Here is a 21,130-nt window from a genome sequence, read left to right on the forward strand (position 1 = left end):
TTGATACCTTTTTTGAACCTAGGTTCCCTCTGTGCTCTGGTACTTCCACGATTCTAGGTTTTGGGGATACTTTTTTCCTCCCAATAAAGAGGAATCTGCATTTCTCCCCAGAATGGAATCCCTACTATTTTATATTCATTAATAATTTACGGGAATTATTTTGTTTTATTGGTTCTTTTTAGTTATATATCTTTCCTTGAGAGTGTGTTTTGCATCCTAAAGGACAAGATTTTTTTCTTTTCTTTTTCTTTTTTGATCTTTGGCATTACACAGTGCTACTGTAGATACTTAACTGACATTTATCAAATAAAATTATTCATTTTATTTTATTTTTTTTGTAGCATGGGAACTTCTTGATTTCAGTTTTGATCTTGGCTTTTTTAAAAGACTGTAATAAGATGCTAATGTATATCCAAACAAAATATAGAGAAAAGTAAGAGCCTCTGTCAAGTGTTTTCTTCCCCACAAAGCCTGCTTTGCTATTCGCCTCAAGTGCTAACACTTGCATTTGATATTTTATTTAGGTAATTAGAAGACAAAGTCATCTAGGGAGGAAAACATTTTCTTTCTTTCATCTTGAGTGTCCACATTCAGTAAACTCACTATGTCTTTCTCATCCACATCACTTTGCAGGCTGGCCTCAGAAGAAAAGAAACCATGGAATGTTCTAGAAAAAAACAAACAAACACCCAAGCAGATGACCATAAAGCGGGGGAATTCACAGAGTGTAGTTAGACTACTCAACAGACATGGACAGCACCACTGCTACCTCTAATGTCTTAAACTGGCTAAGCTGTTTTGTTCGACAAAGGGGGCAGTTGGCATTTGGAGCCTTGTACTGTTCTGCAGAGAACAGACTCAGTCTAGAATGCACTTACATCTTCTCTATTCACTGAATTGCTTTTATACCTGCTCTTTATTTATAATCAGATGGAACAAGATCTCATCCAACAGTTCACTTAAAACGTGAGCATGAATTTAAAGAAAACTATAAAACCAATATTAGCAGCGGTGGTGAACAGGCGTGCTGGGAGGGTGGGCAGGAAGGGCGCAGGTTTTGGAGAGACGTACCCAATGTTGCCCCTGCACATTTATCTGTAATGAATGCTGAAGATTTGTGGGATTTGAAAAAGGGAGGGTGTCTTACCAGTAGATATGATGTGCTAATGCTTTGCCAAGACTTATTTGGGATAGATTTTTCTACAAAAACCTCATCATTAATATGTACATATGAGGATTTACTCTTATGTAATGTTAAGTTCTTAATTCCTCTGATTCATCCCCATGTTACATTTTGCTTCCCTTCTAGGTGTGTGTGTGTGTGTGTTTGTGTGTGCGTGTGCATCTTGCTTTCAACAGAAGAACAAACATTAACTGTCACATTCTGATTCTGACAAATTATGCAAACCTCCACCTAATCCAATTATTCTGTATAATTAAAGCAGTTAGTTTAAAATTACAACTGAGTACAATTTTAAGGGGAAAAATAAATCTCTCTCTTTAATTTTCTAGTGCTTCAGTTTTATCCAGCTTTGCAAATTGTGCTTATGGCCTGTTTATAAAAATAAACTTAAATGTAAATTATGATTTAAATCCCCCGTGGGCAAGCTGTTCTGCCTTATTTGTTAGAAAGCAAATAAGACCTACTTTATGGTCTGTTTACTAAACTGAAACTCTCAAACTTAGCAAATCTAAAAGACATCAACTATATTGAAGCTATAAGTATAGAAATTACTAAACAGAAGAATGCTCTCAGGATAATAGGTGGATCTTTAAAACACACCATTATTTCATGTTTTTCTTTAATTATATGGTGATACAGAATTTTAACAAATGCTTCTATACACATTAGTCCCACCTGTGCTGCTGGTTAAGCAATCTAGAGAGTCAGAAGACTTTAACCTGTGAATTTTTTTCTTTGCAATTTAGTTTGATCATCAAAGGTCACTTGAGCATGCATTTATGTCCCCTCCCCTTCATTATCTGAGCTGTGTCACCATCAATATTTAAAACAACAGTGTGAGGAAACAGGACTCCTCTTTCCTTAAAAAGCCAAGATTTGGGGGATTTCAAACCTCTCCAGTCTCAAACTGTCCCATGAAATTTGAGAAACCTCAAGGTAAATAACATGTTCATGAATCACTTGGTCTACCCCTTGCCCTACAGAAGTTTGTGCAGGTGCGTTTTCCACAGTAATAATGCCCTCTCTGTGGCAGGTGAGACAGGGTGTTCCTTCTCCTTGGTTCAAACTCACAAATTAGAAAGAAAACAATTTAGGAAGGTGTTCTGCTGTGTGATTTGCTTCTTTGGATGTAACCAGATCGGAAAGATGTGCTCTCTGATGTACGAAGAGGCATGGAGCTCGGTGTCAGTATCCACAGCAGTAAATGCTGCCTTGGCCACCATCCCTGGCTCAGCACCATGACGTGGCCAGGGCGGGATGCGGATTCAATGGGATTCTCTGTACACATTAGCCATCCCACAGCCCTTGTCTTGCAGATTCCAAACAAACATGTCAAAGCACAAAGGAATCAAAGAGCTGTAAACACAAGGATAACTCTGAATCTTCCATATTTAATTTAAAAACTTTTTTTTTTTTTTTTTTTTTTTTACTGTGTGCAAAATCTAGTAACATCACCGGCAATATGCTTTGTACTGATGGTGACTTAGCAGGTGATAACAAATGCATTACCTGCTCTTCGGTAACTCAGGAAATGCAACTGATGGCTCAACCTCCCAAACCCAGATGCTATACCTGGTTCCTCTCTTGTCCTCATTATGCCCATTTCACATGGGTGTGCATGCACACACACACACACACACACGTATCCCTACACACACCCATTCTATCTCTAACACAATCACTAGCCTTGTTATATCCTGCCTTACCTCGAGCCCTGAGGAATGGAGCCTGCTGTCTATGGACTGAGAACCTCTGAAATCAGGAGCTCCCAAATAAACTCTTCCTCCTCTACAATTGTTCTTGTTAGGTCTTTTAGTCACAGCAGTGAAAAGCTGACTAAAACTGTGGACCTTTGCACTTGGCTTCTTTTACTTAGCATAATTTTTTTGAGGCTTATGTGTTGTAGAATAGATCAGGACTGCAATTCTTTCTGATGTTAAACAGTATATCCTTAGACATGATTTTCAAAGCATAATAGTTAAAATAAACTCCCAGAAGATTACCATTCAACTTAGAAGTAGAATTTTGCAAAACTATTTAGAATTCTGCTTCTCTCTACAATCCATGGTCGACAGAGTCACAGGCACCAGGGCAATCCTTTGAGTGAGAAGTGACAGGGCTTTCTATTGCCCTAAGATGAAAACCAAAGTCTTTCCATCGTCTACAAGGCTCTCCACCAGGGGATCCTTGCCTAACTCTATTACTTTACACGTTGCTCATTCTGAAGACAATGCTAGAATTTCTGTCCTTGGGTATCACAAACTAATTCCTACATTGGGGATTTTCTTTTCTTTTTTGTTTTGATACCGGGTATTGAAGCCAGGGATATTTTACCACAGGGTTGCATCCCCACCCTCCCCCCGCCCCTTTTAACTTTTTATTTTGAGATAGGGTCTCACTAAGTTGCTGAGGCTGGCTTTGAACTTGTGATCCTACTGCCTCAGGCTCCCAAGCCACTGGGGTTACAGGTGTGTGCCACCACACTCAGCCTTTATTTATTGATTTGTTTTTATTTTGAGACAGGGGCTCATTAAATTGTTGAGGCTGGCCTCAAACTTGCAATCCTCTTGCCTCAGCCTCCTGAGTCAGTGGGATTACAGGTGTGCACCACTGCTTCAGGTCCCTTTGGGGACTTTTAACTGGCTCTTTTTTTCCCCTTGATTGTTATTTGTTTTGATTTTCAGTGGTCTGGGCACTTGACATTGAAATGTCAACTCCAACAGCACATTCCTGGAAATACTTCCTGGCCAGCCAGTAATTTGCCATCAGGTCACCCTGATTATTATGATTCACGTGTTAAGAAGTTATCTTATTTGTTTATCTAATTATTTTAGGTATCCTTCCTTCAGAATACAGTGTTGCTGAGAGCAGGGACTGTGTCGATTTGCTCATTGTTATAACCCTGGTGCTTAGGGCAGTGTGGAATACATATTTGTATGAAAGCATTTATTGAATGGATAAAAATAGGTTAAATCAGAATGTGAAGTGGGTTTGGAGAGTTGAAGCACGTACAGAGCAGTTCTGTATCAAATCATATCTTTTGGTTGAACTGACAGTACTTTTGGATCATGATTCCTCATTTTCTTTTTAAAGTAAATACTCTTATGAAAAAGCCATGTCTTATACCTTGACTGGTTTAAGCTCATGCAGAGAACATTCATACATGTGATCAAAACTTCAGAACTAAAAAAAAAAAAAAAAAATCAGGGTAAATAACATGTTATACTGCTGACTGGCTTGGAGTTTTATGTAATTACCCCCCACTTTTTTTTTTCTGGTACTGGGGATTGAATTCGGGGGCCCTTGGCCACTGAGCCACATCCCAGCCCTATTTTGTATTTTATTTAGAGGCAGGGTCTCACTGAGGTGCTAAGCACCGTGCTTTTGCTGAGGCTGGTTTTGAACTTGTAATCCTCCTGCCTCAGGGATTACAGGCATGCACCACTGCACCCAGCTACTCCCACTTTTTAACAAGGTATTTGGTGTAAGTTTCAAGAGACTTTGTGGTTTCAGTCACCTGGCAACCTAGGTTTAGAATTAAGCCCTGTTAACTGCCTCTCTGTTTAGAGTGTCCTCAAGGTTATTTCTTAAATTCTGAGTATTTTCCATTTCAAATGCAGGTCAAATCTTTTACTTGGTTTGCTTTTTAAAAAAAAGATAATAAGCTGGGCATGGTGGTTCAGCTCTGTTATCCCAGAAGTGCCAGAGGCTGAGGCAGGAGGATCGCAAGTTAGAGGCTAGCTTCAGCAAGTTAGCAAGACCTTGTCTCAAAATAAAAAATAAACAAATAGGCTGGGGATGTGGCTCAATGGTTAAGCACCCCTGGGTTCTGTACAAACAACAACAACAACAACAACAAAAATAAATAAATAAAACCCCAAAGGAAAACAGAGTCCTTTTTCTAAATTTTATACATATATATATATAATATATTATATATAATTTTAAATATCTATCTTTCTACAATACATTAAATATAGTAATAATATATTATATATATACTTTAAATATCTATCTATATATCTACATTGGAATGCAAAGTGGGTCTGGAGATATATAGATAGAGATGGATAGATATAGAGAGATATTGAAAAAGATATAAAATATATACACGTACATACAATACATATGTTTTTCTTTAGTATGTAGAGAAAAAAAGAAGTTTAGTTGTTAGGCAATGAAGTTGGTAGGTCATCTTAGTTTACAGTAATTAAACCCACCTGAATTAACCTTGGTTCCAAAACCTGTTTAGCAAGACACACCCATTTTTACTTGATTTAACATGTACAATATGGATTTAGTGTCTTGATCACTAATATGTTAAAAAAAGTGGAGAAAACATGAACAAAAATTTGATTTTACAAAAGATATACCATTGCTAGTTATTGTGAGCCCTGGAAGTCTCCTACAATAAGCTGCATTTGTTCTTGTATATGTCTCTCCCTATATGTATATTTTAAAAATTGTTTTAGTTGTAAGTGAATACAATACCTTTATTTTATTTATGTGGTACTGAGGATTGAACCCAGTGCCTCAGGAATGCTAGGCGAGCACTCTACCACTGAGCCACACCCCAGCCCTCTCCCTATACATTTTAATCCACAGTTTTTGCTTTCTCTTGCTGCTTATACCCAGAATCCTGCATAAATATAACTAAGACGTTAATTGTGTTCACCTCCACGTACAAGCACCATGATGTAATCTGCTTTAGTCACATGAAGTATCACTCTGCTGTTATTAATATAATAATTCTCATCCTGCAGCTTTTTATGTATCCAGACAAATGGAGCAAACTAGGATTGCTCAGTGAGGCCGGGCAGTGACTTTCCTTTGAGCACAAAGAGTTGCTTGCTGTTTGTATACAAACAGCTGAACCGTGTCTTAATTCCAGGCTCGAATTTGCAGGCTGAAAGGAATTCTCTGAGTCTGCCAGAGACAGAGACAGCTTCCTTATGGTGGAAGCCAAAAAGAGAGAGGCCTCCCCGAAACAAATTCAGCAAGCAATTTCCAGCCCTACACTGACCCCTAGGATGATGCAGCCACCAAGTACTCCCACCAAAGAGACCCCCACCATAATTGTAACATCTAAGATTCTCTCGTAATCAGCAAGATCAAAGATACAGGATGATGGAGAATGAGTACAAGTCTTCATTCAAATAATGAGAACAACTTTCCCAGTTTATCCCAGATGCAGGATTCTCAGGGCTAAGACTGGAAAATTCTGAGGACACTGGGCTGAGCTGGTTACCCCACTCCTCAACACGGAGGAAATAATCTGCTGTGAATTAATAATACCATTTTTAGGAATTTATCCAAAAGTTCCCATCATAGTTGAAGGTAAAGATTACCTATCATGTGCATATATCTTTGGGTGGGTGTGGGTTCATCTGTAAATTGAGCAAAGCGAATCAGAAACACATCCAAAATATTTACAGTGAGGATTTCTGGGTGTGGAGATTGTGAGTGATATTTAGCTTTTCTATTTTTGCAATTAACACATTAATTTTTTGGTCAGAAGAGCATCAACTCTTTTTTAAAAAATGATCCCAATAATAAGATGGAGCCCATACATTTTAATTATACAGAGGAGTTATGGAAGAAATATTATTTAAAGCATATGCACAAAATCTGCATTTTCCACCAGCTATTTCAGCTGCATCTGTCAGGAGGAGTCTTGGGTCCAAGATTCCACTGTAGAGCTGGAGTCGAGCCTGACTTATTTACATGTAATTAAAATTTATCCTCATGAAAGACTTCAAGGACCCAGCACTGACATTATCTAGACAGAGCGGCTCACTTGCTCTGTGGGGTCGGATTCAACTGTGGGTTATTTCTTGAAATCTTTTCTCCTTAATACCTTTATCAGCAGCAAGCTTTCCCACTAGCACAGTGTAATCTGCCTTAAAAACCAAGGAGGAGATGAGACCAAGAAGGGGAAGCGAATGTGTTAATTTTCTCTTTTGATTTGGTGTAGGTGTTGCTCCTATGTCAGTGTGGAACATTCTGTAAAAGACACCTCTCTAGCCGGGTGTGGTGGCGCATGCCTGTAATTCCAGCAGCTGGGGAGGCTGAGACAGGAGGATCGAGAGTTCAAAGCCAGCCACAGTAACTCAGGGAGGCCCTAAGCCTCTAAATAAAATATTAAAAAAATGGCTGGGGATGTGGCTCAGGGAATAAACACCTGTGGCTCCAATCCCTGGTACCAAAGGGGAAAAAAAAGACATATCTCTACTTACTTGGAGCAAGAGCAAATTTGGTACAGCTATACATTAATCCTTATGGAGGAAGAAAAGACCTGGCTTAGACTGGTCAGTGGATGGTGCCGGTTCCCAGCTGTACCTCCACGACCTCCATGTACATTAATGGATCCCCACACCAAGATTGCTCCATAGTACAAGTGGCAGGTGATCTTTTCCAGCAAGGCATTCAGAAAGAAGATGGCCTATAGTCAGTCAGTCCTTAAAGAGCTATTTGAAAAAAAAATTTTTTTTTAGTTGTAGATGAGCACAATATCTTTGTTTTATTTATTTATTGTTGTATGTGGTGCCGAGGATCAAACCCAGGGCCTCCCCTGTGCGAGGCGAGCCCTCAGCCACTGAGCTACAACCCCAGCCCATTGAAGAGCTATTTTGAAAAGTACAACCTGGTAGCCTATGAACCTAAGATGAAATGACTCATGAAATCAGAGATTTCTTGGACTTCTCACATTTGTATCCTGGAATGTCAATATCTAACTCCAGCCTCTACTTGATCATCCAATTGTGGAACTCCTAACTATTCGAGAAATTGCACCATCTCTGAGTCAGATGCAAGATATGAAAACTCTGGTTTAAGTTCTTTTATGATGGTTCCTCCCCCTAGCTAGAGGAGAGAATTGAGGTAGGACTTGGAGGGGCTGGAAAGCTGGTAACTTTGTGATGGAGTCAGGTGTAGAACCCAGAACTCACTCTCCGAAGCTTGCTCCTTAGCACCCCAGTTCTTTCTACTGTCTACCTGACTGCCTGGGTCTTGCCAGTGGGTGGACCTTCCCCTTCATGCTGACAAATTTTTCTTCCATACATGTTGGGGTTTCTGGACCAAACTTTCTCGCTTGAGAGGCAGAAACTGTCTCTAAGCAGCTCAAACGGTGATTATAATTTTCCTTCCTCCCAACCTACACATCTTCTGGGAGCCCAGCAGAATTGAATTTCTGGGTCAGCGTTGGCTTTTTACCATTTCTGACTTAATTAACTCTGAAGGAAACTTAAGCCTTTTCTCAGGAAGGGAGAACAAGAGAAATTGCATCTGAGTTCCCACTACACCGTCTCTCCTACGCAGATGACTTCTCGACCGTGAACTTGTGCGTGGGGTGTTGAGGAAGGTCCACAGGAAAGGAGGTGTTTTTCAGGATGTCTCATTCCTTATTCTGTGCAGTGGCTTTTCAAGTTCTCAGAAGCTACCATGGCTCCTGGATAACTTATCATTGTGCCCAAATGATTGGATTTTTCCAATCAGCTCTTTCCCATATCTCTGCAACTTCAAAGGTTATGTCTGTATGATCCCTCACTCTGTCACTAACAGCTGGAAAATAGTATGTGTGCAATAGACCCGGCCAGAACAGTTATAGAGGAGGAAAAGCTTACTGGGGGGCTCATGGTTTCAGAGGTCTCGGTCCACAGGCAGCAGGCTCCATTCCTCGGGGCTCGAGGGGAGGCAGGACATCATGGAGGAAGAGTGTGGTGGAGGGAAGCAGCTCACATGGTGATCAGGAAGCAGAGAGAGACTCCACTCTCCAGAGACACATAGAGACCCCAAAGCCATGCCCCCAATGCCACCTCCTCCAGCCACACCCACCTGCCTCCAGCCACCACCCAGTTAATCCCATCAGGGGTCCATTCACTGGTTGGGTTAAGGCTCTCAGAACCCAGTCTTGTCTCCTCTGAACCTTCCTGCAGCGTCTCACACGTGAGCTTCTGGGGGACACCTCCCACCCAAACCCTAACATCCCTTTCTACTTCAAAGCCTTTTTACCTGCTGTCCCCTCTGCTAGAAATGCTATTTCTCTGGCTCCTTCTCATCTCTCAGGTGTCAAGTCAAGCTTCACATACTCCCGGGCTTTCCGTGGCCCCTGGGGCAGCCTATGTTCCATGACTTCCTGTCATAGAAGCCTGTTCATTTCTTTCAGAACACAGATTACAGTCTGACATGACCTAACATATTTATTGGCTAATTTGCTTGGTGCCCATGTCCTTGATTAGGATGTTCATGACACAAGGAAGCAGAGAGAGACTCCAAGGTCAAGGCCTGATATATATCATTCCCAGCTCTAGCTCCAGTGCTAGCTGGACACAAGGAAAATAAACATTCCATGGACATTTGCAGAGGGAATGTGAACACCCACCCTTCCATATTATTCATTTGCATCAACATTTCAAAGGATCCATTCAGAGAAGATGTTCTGCTTCCATTTAAACCATTCCAAGGGCCTTTTACGCAGAAAATATTTTTGTTAAATTGAGAAAGGAAGTAGTCCTATTGAGAAGATGGTACACAAGACAAAGCCATCGGAAGGAGTAACTTCCTTTTCTGACTTTGCAACTTGATGTGGGGGCGATTTAACAGAATTCCATTTCTATGAATAATTTGGGCATCAGAAGTCTGGCCCACATTCTGTGTTGCACCATTTTGGACAAATCTATTTCATGGAAGAAAATTCTAGAATGTTGCTTGCTGCCTTGGGTTTGGCTTTGGCTTTCACGTGGTCTCATCAGATGAAGTGTCCTTGAAAACAAATCTGGAGCTGTGGCATGATTTCCCAGTTAGGGCATTTTATTACTTGTTCCCTTGAAAAATGGCAGGATGCAGTCTGATTGTGTGTGTGTGTGTGTGTGTGTGTGTGTATGTGTATTTTCCACTCCCGGCAATAATAGAATCCATACATCACGGAGCCCGTGGCTTGCCAGGGGGTGGTGGACTTGTTCAACAATCAAAGGGCAGGTGGCATCTTTGGTTTCAATTCAGAAGGACATACTTTCAGACGCATTAGCTTAATAGGGTGTTGTGAATTCAAACTTCCTTTCTTTTCAGCAACAGTCTTTAAATGTGCTGATATTTAATCCTCAGTGTCTGTGGTAGTAGGTTTCAGCATGGTCAGTTTATGACCCTAGGGGACAGGAATAGTCTTCCCTTTTAAGATCAGACAGGACTCTCGCTTGGGCCAGGGGATGTCCATCACTGGGGCAAAGCAGTTCTTGCTGTAACAGTATCTCATAAACTAGGTGCCTGGGGAGATGGGCAGGATAAACAACTGCACCCAGGAAAGAGAAAGAAACGAAGGGCCAACCGTGTGTGGTAGGCAGCCTCTGCAAGGGATTCTTCAAGGAGGCCTAAAGAAAAGGTTGGAACTGGGCGTGGGGGTGCCCATCTGTAATCCCAGAGGCTCAGGAGGCTGAGGCAGGAGGATTGCGAGTTCCAAGACAGACTCAGCAGTCTAGTGAGGCCCTAAGCAACTCAGTGAGACCCTGTCTCTAAATAAAATATAAAAAGGGCTGGAGATGGGACTCAGGGGTTGAGTGCCCCTGAGTTCAATCCCCAGTACTACACCCTCTCCCGCCCCAAAAAAGAAGAGGATGGGAAGGGTGTCCTCCATTGCATATTAATATGTCTAGTATAAGAAAAAGGCCTCAAAGGAGCCTCTGGGGACAATCAACAGTGGGGATGCCCTTAAAGTTGATGGCATTGTGATGGCCATAGGGGAGACAGGTCAGGCTAAAAAATCTCCTGTGCTCCAACCCCATTCAATGCAACCCGGGAGAAAAAAGATGAAGGTGCAGTTTTTGCACATGCTGGATTGTCCAACCCTCTCCCGGGATGACATTTGCTGTGCAGATTAATTCTCAGGGCCTGCTTCATTTAGAAGGTCATTCACACGGCCCCCGACTACCAAAAAAGACTGTGATTTTGGAGCCTACTTTCCAATCAGGGAATATGTCAAGTTACTTTAGATCAATTTTTCTAAATGAAAGTGATTTGTTCATCAGCTTCCCAGTCTCTGCCATTCTTATACTTCAACCCAAGATATTTTCAGGATAACTTTTTTTTTTTTTATCAAATCTAGGTACCACCTGTGCTATTATTTACTTAATATATCTTATTCAAATGAATTCATTTTTAAAAATGTTAACATATTTCTTTAAAAAGGAAGACTTATGTCACTGCCACAAAAGGACAAAGCATCCCCACCAGCCACAGACGACAGTTAAGCACAATGGGGGTGGCTGTGTAAATCCCAGCTGGATCCTGGTGCATATATGAGTCCTGAAGAGCTGTCAAGGAGCCTCTGATCCCAGATTAAAATGCTTTCCTTTCTTTAATCGGATAAGAAGAACTGAAAATCAAGTGGAAAGGAGAAACTTCCTCTTCACCCTTTTTGATGTTACTCAATGCCCGTCTGGGTAACACCTAACATCATCTCTCATCAGCAGAGGTCACAGTATTGTTGCAGCTCAGGAGGCCGAGGCAGGAGGATCCTGACTTCAAAGTCAGCCTCGGCAATTTAGCAAGGCCCTAAGCAATTTAGCAAGGCCCTAAGCAATTCAGCAAGGCCCTTAAGCAACTCAGCGAGACCCTGTCTCTTAAATAAAATACAAAAAAGGGCTGGGGATGGGGCTCAGTGGGTAAGGGCCCCTGGGTTCAATTCTTGGTACCAAAAAAAAAAAAAAAAGGAGTATTGCCTTTTGAAAACCATCTCCATATGGCAAGAACAGCTGCGGGGCTCTACCTCACAGGACCTGGATAAAAGTACCTAGTTCCCGAATCCACAAAGAATTTCCCTTCTTCATTCCTGTGCCTTCCTGAGATTCCTCAACTAATAACAGGATTTTGATTCCTTCTGCTCGTTGGTTTCTCACAAGCAGACACAGCATGTTGCAAATGAAAGCCAAGATTTTGAATAAGTATAGCTCATGGAAACTTTTGATCATATATTCTCTTGGCTCTTCCCATTAAAAAACCCAGGAGAGGGGCTGGTCAGTGGTAGAGCCTAGTACATGTGAGGCACTGGGTTTGATCCTCAGCACCACATAAATATAAATAAATAAAATAAAGGCATTGTGGGGAAAAAAAACCAGGAGGGGAGTAAAACAGTGGAGAGGAGACATGCTGAAAATAGCCCATAGGTAGCGGATTGGTAAAGGAAGGGTGAGCAGGGGTGGTAATTTAGCTGAGTATAAAAGATGGCCCCATCTACCCCTGTCACAGTGTTTCTTTAACTATTAAATATATTTAACTCACGGGCACAGAATTCTTATATTATGCAACTGATCTACTGTATATGCTGGGCAGGGCTCTGGTGGCCAAGGAAGAAATGTTATTGGAAAAAAGGAGGGTACGTTAGAGCGCAGAATTCTCCATTACTACATTTGACAACAAAGACCAATGTTTTCCAGTGGATGTGAAGAGGTATTAGTTCAAAGAAGTCTGGGGGAAATCATTAAACATTACATAAAGTTAAACAGGGTTATTTACTGTTGGAATGTTCAAAGCTTTTCAAATGCCAACGTACACTATGGATAACTTAGATGTAATGTCTTGAATTTCTGCAATTCACTTGACCATGGTACCAACTCTGCCCTTGTTTTTCTTGAGGGCTCTGTAATTACAGTTCTAAAGGGAATTCTCTTGGCCAACCTGGGTTATATAATGCACTCCTGAATTTGTGACCATACTTAGAGAGAGAGAGAGAGAGAGAGAGAGAGAGAGAGACCAAAACCACATTCCTCAATATTGTTAGCAATAGACAATATTGTTCTGATTGCAGGTACCAAGTCATACTTAGTGATAATAATTTATGCGGGATAGACAAAGCAGGGTTGGATGGAATTTTGGTTTAGAATGTACACAGAGAGCACGGGCATGAAAAGCTGTAAGAACAGTAAAAACCGAGATTCAGAAGATGAACGGGGCAGGAGAAGGGCTACCTACAATCATTAAAGATGAGGTAGAGTCATCAGCACCAAGGACAGAGAGCCTCCCAGGGAGACTCGCTGGGAGAATCAACATCAAGCAGCCCAGGTGAGAGCTGGAGGTTAGGGATGGAAGAGATTGTAAGCGAAGGTGGGTGGAGAGGGAGGAAAAGGAGGAGGGGAAAAAAAGACTCCAAGAAAAGAAATGTAGGGTTCTAAGTAAATCAAAACTCGGGAGGCAGACGGAAAACAGACCCGGACACACAGCCCGGGTGATCCTCCCAGGGAAAGGGAAGGAAAAGAAGGCCACTAGAACTAGCTGTGACCAAGGGAAGGGGAAAGAAGGGTACAGGGAACAGAAGAGCATCTGGAGAAAGGTGAGGGCAATCAAAATAGCAGAAAGAAAGGTGTGAAGAAACACCTGGATTTCAGACTCTGGGTCGACGTTGTTGACACCATAGACCCAGCAAATACAGGGTACCTGGACCTCTTCCTTGCCCACAGCAGATGTTATGAGTTGATTATGGAACTTTTTCATCTGGATAGATTTGGCTCACAATGTTAGGTAGCTCCTACCAGCAAGTTGGGCTTGATCTTGGTTAAAAAGCTTACATTATTGGAATTACCCAGTTATTACACTCCCTGGCATATACCCAAAGAACTTAAAATTGGCATACTACAGTGACACAGTCACATCAATGTTTATAGCAGATCAATTCCCAATACCCAAGCTATGGAACCAACCTAGATGCCCTTCAACAGATGAATGGATAAAGAAAATGTGGTATATACACAATGGAATATCACTCAGCCATAAAGAAGAATGAAATCATAGCATTTTCTGGTAAATGAATGGAGCTGTAGACTATCATGCTAAGTGAAATAAATCAATCCTCCCAAAACCAAAAGGCTGAATGTTCTCTCTGATACGTGAATTCCAACATACAATAAGGGGGAGAGGGAAGAATAGAAGTTCACTGGATGAGACAAAGGGGAATGAAAAAAAGGGGAATGGAAATAAGAAAGACAGTGGAATGAATGGGACAGAACTTTCCAGGTTCATATGGAAACCCCACATCATGTCCAACCACAAGAATGGGAAGTTCTACTCCATGTTTGTATGATATGTCAAAGTGCACTCTACTACCATGTATAACTAAAAAGAATAAATTAAAAAAAATTTTAAAAGCCTGCACTACAAATGAAACCATCTGGATGTGGTGGTGCACACCTGTCATCCCAGATGCTCGGGAGGCTGAGGCAGGAGGATTGCAAGTTCAAAGCCAGCCTCAGCAACTTAGCAAGGCCCTAGGCAACTTAGTAAGACCCTGTCAATCAATAAAATATTTTAAAAAAAGGTTTGGGGATGTGGCTCAGTGGTTAAGTGCCCCTGGGTTCAATCCCTGGTACCAAAAACAAACAAAATGAAAACCAAAAAAGTAATCAACAAACCCTCTGTGGGTTCTGAATAATTCTCAACGATGAAAGAGGAATCTTTAAGACAAAGTGCATGACTGCTGCAGTGGGAGAAGCTGATGGGTGTGGACCTGATAACATTCACGTAGGGTCAGATATAAAGAGGGGTGTGAGCTATGAGCGTTTTGCGTGGGGACACCCAGCTGTCTCCATATGTTTATGAAACTGTTTTAAATGCTCGTAAACACAGGAAAATCAACTCATCCTTTCCTTTCCCAGCTGAGGCTGTGACACCCAATAAAATGACATGAATCGCCACTGAGTTGAAATAGTCCCCAGGACGCCGCAGCCTGTTAGGCGCATTACAGGTTTTCTCTTTCCTCCTTTATCTGACACCATGTTGGGCCCAGCCTCTCCAAAGGTTGTCAGAAACACTAAATATGTTTTTCCCCCAAAAGCACCTATAAGTGGTCATCTTAACATCACCGCGTTGATCATGAGCACGCACTGGAGGGGACACTGGGATTTCACCCATGGTAGAGAAAAAGAGGTGGCCCTCGCTGTCAGCGTGGACCCAAGTTGAAGACAGGGTCCCCACGCTCTCATTCACTGCACCCAGCTTCTGAGCACCCCAGGCTTTGCCTATTGATGCGGAGAACCCCTTGATGGCACACGAGGCCCTGGTTCTCCGGCAGCCTGGGAAACCCTCAGGGTTTTCTTTGAACTATTTTGTCTGAACATCCTGGTGAGTGATTTCTGTTCCGCCAAACAGCTCAGGATGCTCTGGGGGAGGCCAGGCAGTGAGCCGCTGGTGGGGGGACTCTTTTGAGGACTCTCTGATGAGTTCACACCACCACCACCCCCACCACAAACAAAAGGTGCTCCTTAGTCTAGGCTGGCTTCACAGAGGTAGGAAAGGAAGGGACCGAGGCAGGGAGTGGGGAAGGAACACAGCAGTGATCTCTCACGAATCCTTGAGGCTTGAGATTCTATTGACCCGAGTGAATTAATCATCACCCTTCCTGCTGACCATGGCCCCAGGATCCTGAGTGATTTCCTGCATCACCTCGGGCCCCTTCCTCTACAGCCAAAGAGATCCTTCCAAAACACATATCCCATCATGTATCCCTGGGCTTTCCCCTCTGTGGGCTTATGTGACCCTCTGGGATGGCCACTGCCTGCTCTCTGGTGGCTTAGGGAATTCTTCCTCTCCAAACTCCAGCACCGCTGGCCTTTTTTGAATTCCTCCTTGCCACAGGCCTTAGGTGACCACAGGACCTTGGCACAAGCTGTTCACACCACCTGGGTTGCTCTCCACTCCACCTCCATTCCTTGACTTTCATAATTTATATTAAACATTTCAGGTATCCTAAGGAAGGCCTAACTGTGTCCCCACAAACTGGTTCAAGTGTCCCTGCTATCTTGAAGGACTTTTTTTTTCCTCAGCATTGATAATTTAGTTGACCCTTCATATCCTAGAGGGATGGGTTCCTTTCCAGATTCCTCCTTTTCTCCCTGTAGATATCAAAATCCATGGGTCCTCCAGTCCCTTACAAATATGGCATGGTTTTTGCAATAGCCTATGCACATCTGCCTGGGTACTTTAAATTATCTCTAGATCACTTACAATACCTAGTACAATGTAAGTGCCATGGAAATAGTCGTTATCCTGTGTAGTTTAGGGTTTACGAAAAACAGGTCTGTGCCGGTTCAGTTCAGACCTTTTATTTTTTTTCCTCAAACATCTGCACTCCAGTTAGTTGAACTGATGGGCATGGAACCCATGGAGCCATAGAGGGCTGCTGCCTTTACAGTTCTCTGTTTTTCTGATGCCACCCAAACCTGTGAGCACTGCATGGCTACAACAGGGACCTTCTCCTTCCCCCTCCTCCATGCCACCTAAACACAGTGTACATGGCAGGAAACTGTGTCGACCTAATGAATTAATGTCCCGTGTCCCCTATAACACGCTGTCTGGCTAATGTACTTCGGGACCCATAAAGATCTTGAAAAAAAAATTATGCTGTAAACCAAATAGTAGTTAGAAAAAATAACAAAACCAGCTGGGTGCGGTGGCCCACGCCTGTCATCCCAGTGCTCGGGAAGATGAGGCAGGAGGATCAAACGTTCAAAGCCACCTCCACAAAAGTGAGGCCCTGCGCAACTCAGTGAGACCCTATCTCTAAATAAAACACAAAATAGGGCTGGGGATGGGGCTCAGTGATAAAGTGCCCCTGAGTTCAATCCCCAGTACCTCTTTCCCCCCAAAAAAGAAAAGATAACAAAACCAATTTATGTCAAGCTCTCCTGCACACACGGTGAAGCTAAGCAATCTAAGAATACATAAAGATCCTGGAACAGAGGCCGTTTCTTCCATTCCCTTGTGTTCTCAGTTTAGAAGGGACTGGAACCTTTATTGTGGCTGCCAAATAAAACAAGTAGTCAAGTCATCTTGTTGGATAAATGGACCAGGTGAGTGCCTGCTATGTCCTCCTGGGGGAAACCCGACTTTGATCTTGGACCTGGCAAGACAGAACCGATGGCGCCAGCCCTCTCCAGATGGATCACAGAGAACCCCTACTCACGTTGGTTTAGAAGCCTCGGCCTGGTCCGTCTGCAGCTTCTCCCCTCCTTCCACCTCCATGGTGCAGTACACGATGCGGTTCGGAGCCAAGGACTTAAGGCCTTGGACTTCCATGATCACCACCTGGAGACAGAACCACACGGGGCGGGGGGGGGAGGTTAGGGTCAATGTCCCCAGATGGCATCTCAGGGGGAAACAGTGTCTGGTGTCCACCCGTGGTGCTGGACCAGTCTGGAAGGAAGCTGGGGTTCCTCATGGCACAGCCAGTGGTCTCCCAACCGGAAAGACAAGCTTCCTGACCCAGATACTCTCAGGGCCAGGCAGGCCGTGTGAGTTAATCAGACCACTTTTTCCATATTGAGCAAATAGGGTCATTTCCTCACTCCCTGGCCCCCACTGCCATTTCCACCAAGAAATAGATTCTCTCCTATTTTCTTAAAAAATACTCTAGCCTGTGATTCACCTCTTGGCAGATACACAAGTAATGAATTCACTTTTCTCCTTACAATAAAGTAAGCGATAGCACAAATAAAGTATGAGAAAGGCTAGGACCAGTCGACGTTACAGTCAGAGATGCGATAGGGAGCAGTGGGGACTGTGGCAAGCTGGAGAATGCAGGCTCCGTCTCAAGGGAGCAGCTGCCAGTTTCCCTCCCCAGTTTAGAGTCACCAGATACTCCAGTTTTCCTACCAGAAAGTGAAAATGTGAATCAGCATTGCAGTCAGAAATTTAATTTTGAAATGTCAGTGATCGTCCAAATGAAGAGGAATACAATAGGAGAACTCTGTGCAGGCCAGTGTTGTTGAGTCAGAACAAAAACAGATCTGGGGCTGCACAGTCTCTGGGCAAGACTGAGGGAAAACACTGGTGTGGTCAGGGACCAAGAGGCATCATTGGCTATTTCTCATATTTCCCACCACCACCCTAAGCTGCATCCGATTACCTGCTATTTCTAATATTTAGTGATTTGGGGTCTGCTCTGTCATGAGAGAGGAGATGGAAGAGGGGAGAAAGGAGAAGGGAGAGGGGGAGGAATTTAAGAATCAGAACCAAATCACCTCCATCAGCCAGCTATCATAAGTAATGTGTGTGAAAATCATTTGGCTGGACTCTGGAAGAAGAAACCCCATTACAAAAGGAGAACTAAGTGGATAGGAAAAATATGAACTTTCCCACTGGCTTCATTCAGGGAAGAATAACAGGGCTGTCGCATTTGCCATAGTACACAGTTCTCAGACTCAGTATGAATCAGAATTGTTGGTCGGGCTTGTAAAACCAGAGACTTCTCTCTGATAGGCAGATGCTACCCCACGATAAGTGGGAGAGGGAAGACTGGAAGTTCACTGGATCATACAAAGGGGAAGGAAGGGAAGGGAGGGGGCATGGGAACAGGAAAGACAGTGGAGTGAATGGGACAGAACTTTCCTGTGTTCATATATGAACACACGACCAGGGAAACTCCACATCATGTCCAACCACAAGAACGGGATCCTAATTAGAATAAGATATAATACATGTTTGTGTAAATATGTCAAAATAGATTCTTCTGTCATGTATAACTAAACAGAATAACAGCATACTACAGTGACATCAATGTTTATAGCAGCTCAATTCACAGCAGGCAAACTATGGAAACAACCTAGGTGCTCTTCAACAGATGAATGGATAAAGAATATGTGGTACATATACACAATGGAATATTACTCAGCCGTAAAGAGGAATGGAATTATAGCAAGTTAAGTGAAATAAACCAATCCCCCCAAACCAATGTTCTCTCTGATATACAGATGCTAACACACAATAAGGAGGGGAGGGAAAACTAGAAGTTCATTGGATTATACAAAGAGGAATGAAGGGAGGGGCAGGGGAATGGGAATGGGAAACAAAGTAGAATGAATAGGACAGAACTTTGCTATGCTCATATATGAACACACGACCAGTGAAACTCCACATCATGTCCAACCACAAGAATGAGATCCTAATTAGAATAAGTTACACTCCATGTATGTATAATGTGTCAAAATACACTCCACCACCATGCATATCTAAAAATAACAACAACTACAACAACACAAAGAATAAAAACATTAATTAAAACAATAAAAAGAATAACAACATCAACAACAACAACAAAAAATCTAGAGATTTCTGGGTTCCACACTCAGAATTTCTGATCAGTAGGTGGTATGCAGCCTGGGACTTTGCATTTTCAAAATTTTCTTGGTGATCCTGCTGCTGCTGACCCAGGAGAACAATTGTATTACTCATGTGATGTTGGGAAACACCTTGACATCGAACCTGCCTTGTTTTAATTTCAGATTAGAAGAGTCTGAGCTTTCTTATCTGCAAAGTGTGTGTGTGTGTGTGTGTGTGTGTGTGAGAGAGAGAGAGAGAGAGAGAGAGAGAGAGAGAGAGAGAGAGAGATAATGATATGTATCTTGTGCCTGTTGAGTAAGGATCCAAAGTGCTAATGGGTACAATTGAATATTTTTATCCAGGGAAGAATTACATGCATGGAAAGAAATGGAAGGAACCTTGGAAAGAGCACAATTTGGGGGACTTTAATAGATCTCGTTTCAAATCTTGATTCTGTCTTTATTAGCTGGGCAATCATTTTCAGGTGTATTAACCTCTCTCAGACTTTGTTTCCACATCTGCAAATACCTCCAAGGACCACTGTGATGCTACATGCAGTTATTGAAGGTGAAACGTCTGGTCCTTATCAGCATTCTACACTTATCGGTTGCTTTTGACCAAAATGCTCCCCTTGTCTAATGCTGGGCACGCCACTTGGTATCACAGATTCTTTTCCCCTGTGCAAAGCTAAGTGCTTGCTGGGGTCCCTTCTAGTCGTTAAGAAGGTGGGAAAGAAAATTTACAGTTCACCGTGACCTGATGCTAGAAGGAACCCAAATTTTAAGCCTTCTAAATTGAAGTGCATCAAGTCTTTATGAAATCCTTCAGCACTGTTTGGAGATAGGGGAGATTGCATTTAGTAGGTGGTTCTTAAGATTCCATTTCCTCAAGAAAAAAAAAAAAGTGTGCTCCTGGAGAGGGTAGAAGCACTGGCTGATTAGCTGACCTGTGCTCAGCAAGCTATTATTTTAATAACTGCTCCCAGGGTGCAAGGGGGGAAAAGAGGCTGATTGTGCTATATCTAATCACTCAGCTCTGGCCTGTGCTGCAAGGAAGCTTTCAAGGGTTTAAGGCTTTTTACCTCCAAGGAGAAAGATAGCACGACATCGGACTTGGACAGTTGGTTCTCGCTTTCCTCGCCCATGTCAATGATGGAGGCGTTATGGCTCCGTTTGAGTTTCTGAAGCTTGAACTCCCCGCCTTTGGACACTGGCATGCTCTCCAGGTTGGCCATGAGCAGGTTGACGGAGGACTTCAGCTCCTCTATGTACATGTTCTCCATTTCTTTGGAAACAAACTTGGGAAATTTGCGTTCCTTGAAAAAAAAAAAAGCAAAATGTGAACAAAGGAGTAAACAGAAATCAGAATTATATAGAAAGATTTTGTATCATGGCCCGGAGTTAGGATGCATCTACCCTTAATGGAATTTCCCCAAATATCCTGGTATTCTGCTAGAATATGTTCAGCCTTAATGCATAGACAGCAAGCAGCCAAGCAGTCTGTCTTCCGGTTGCTTGTGATCTCTAACAAGTTAAAAAAGAACATACATATCCACATCTGGTAAGAAAGAGTTGAATGTTTTATTAAAGTTCTAATTTTTTTTCTCCAGCAAATTTGATTTGTGGAAAGCAAAATGGGGTGATTTTTTTTTCCGTTCAAATGGTTTTCTTTTTAGCAAAACACAGTCAAGTTGTTTTTAAGTTATAGAAACAGAAAGACACCCTATTTCTGGGATCTATAGAGATTTTCTCACATGAATAATTCAAAATGAATTCATTTGAGATGTTTCAAACACAGCCTGTGGCTATTTCTAAGAAGAATACATATCGTTTTCAAGAAAAATAGAAAAAATTAATGAAGTGGTGAAAA

General features: G+C 42.4%; 1 protein-coding gene across 1 annotated transcript in view; it reads right to left on the reverse strand.

The window, feature by feature from the left end:
* Cadps (calcium dependent secretion activator) overlaps positions 1-21,130 on the reverse strand; it is a 468,098-nt gene that overhangs the window by 237,091 nt on the left and 209,877 nt on the right. The window contains 2 exon segments of the mRNA XM_048801213.1: positions 17,127-17,248; positions 20,343-20,576. Of these exon segments, the coding sequence (XP_048657170.1) occupies positions 17,127-17,248; positions 20,343-20,576 (356 nt within the window).

This window comes from Marmota marmota, unplaced genomic scaffold (genome assembly GCF_001458135.2).
Source record: "Marmota marmota marmota unplaced genomic scaffold, marMar, whole genome shotgun sequence".
Classification (NCBI taxonomy): Eukaryota; Metazoa; Chordata; class Mammalia; order Rodentia; family Sciuridae; genus Marmota; species Marmota marmota.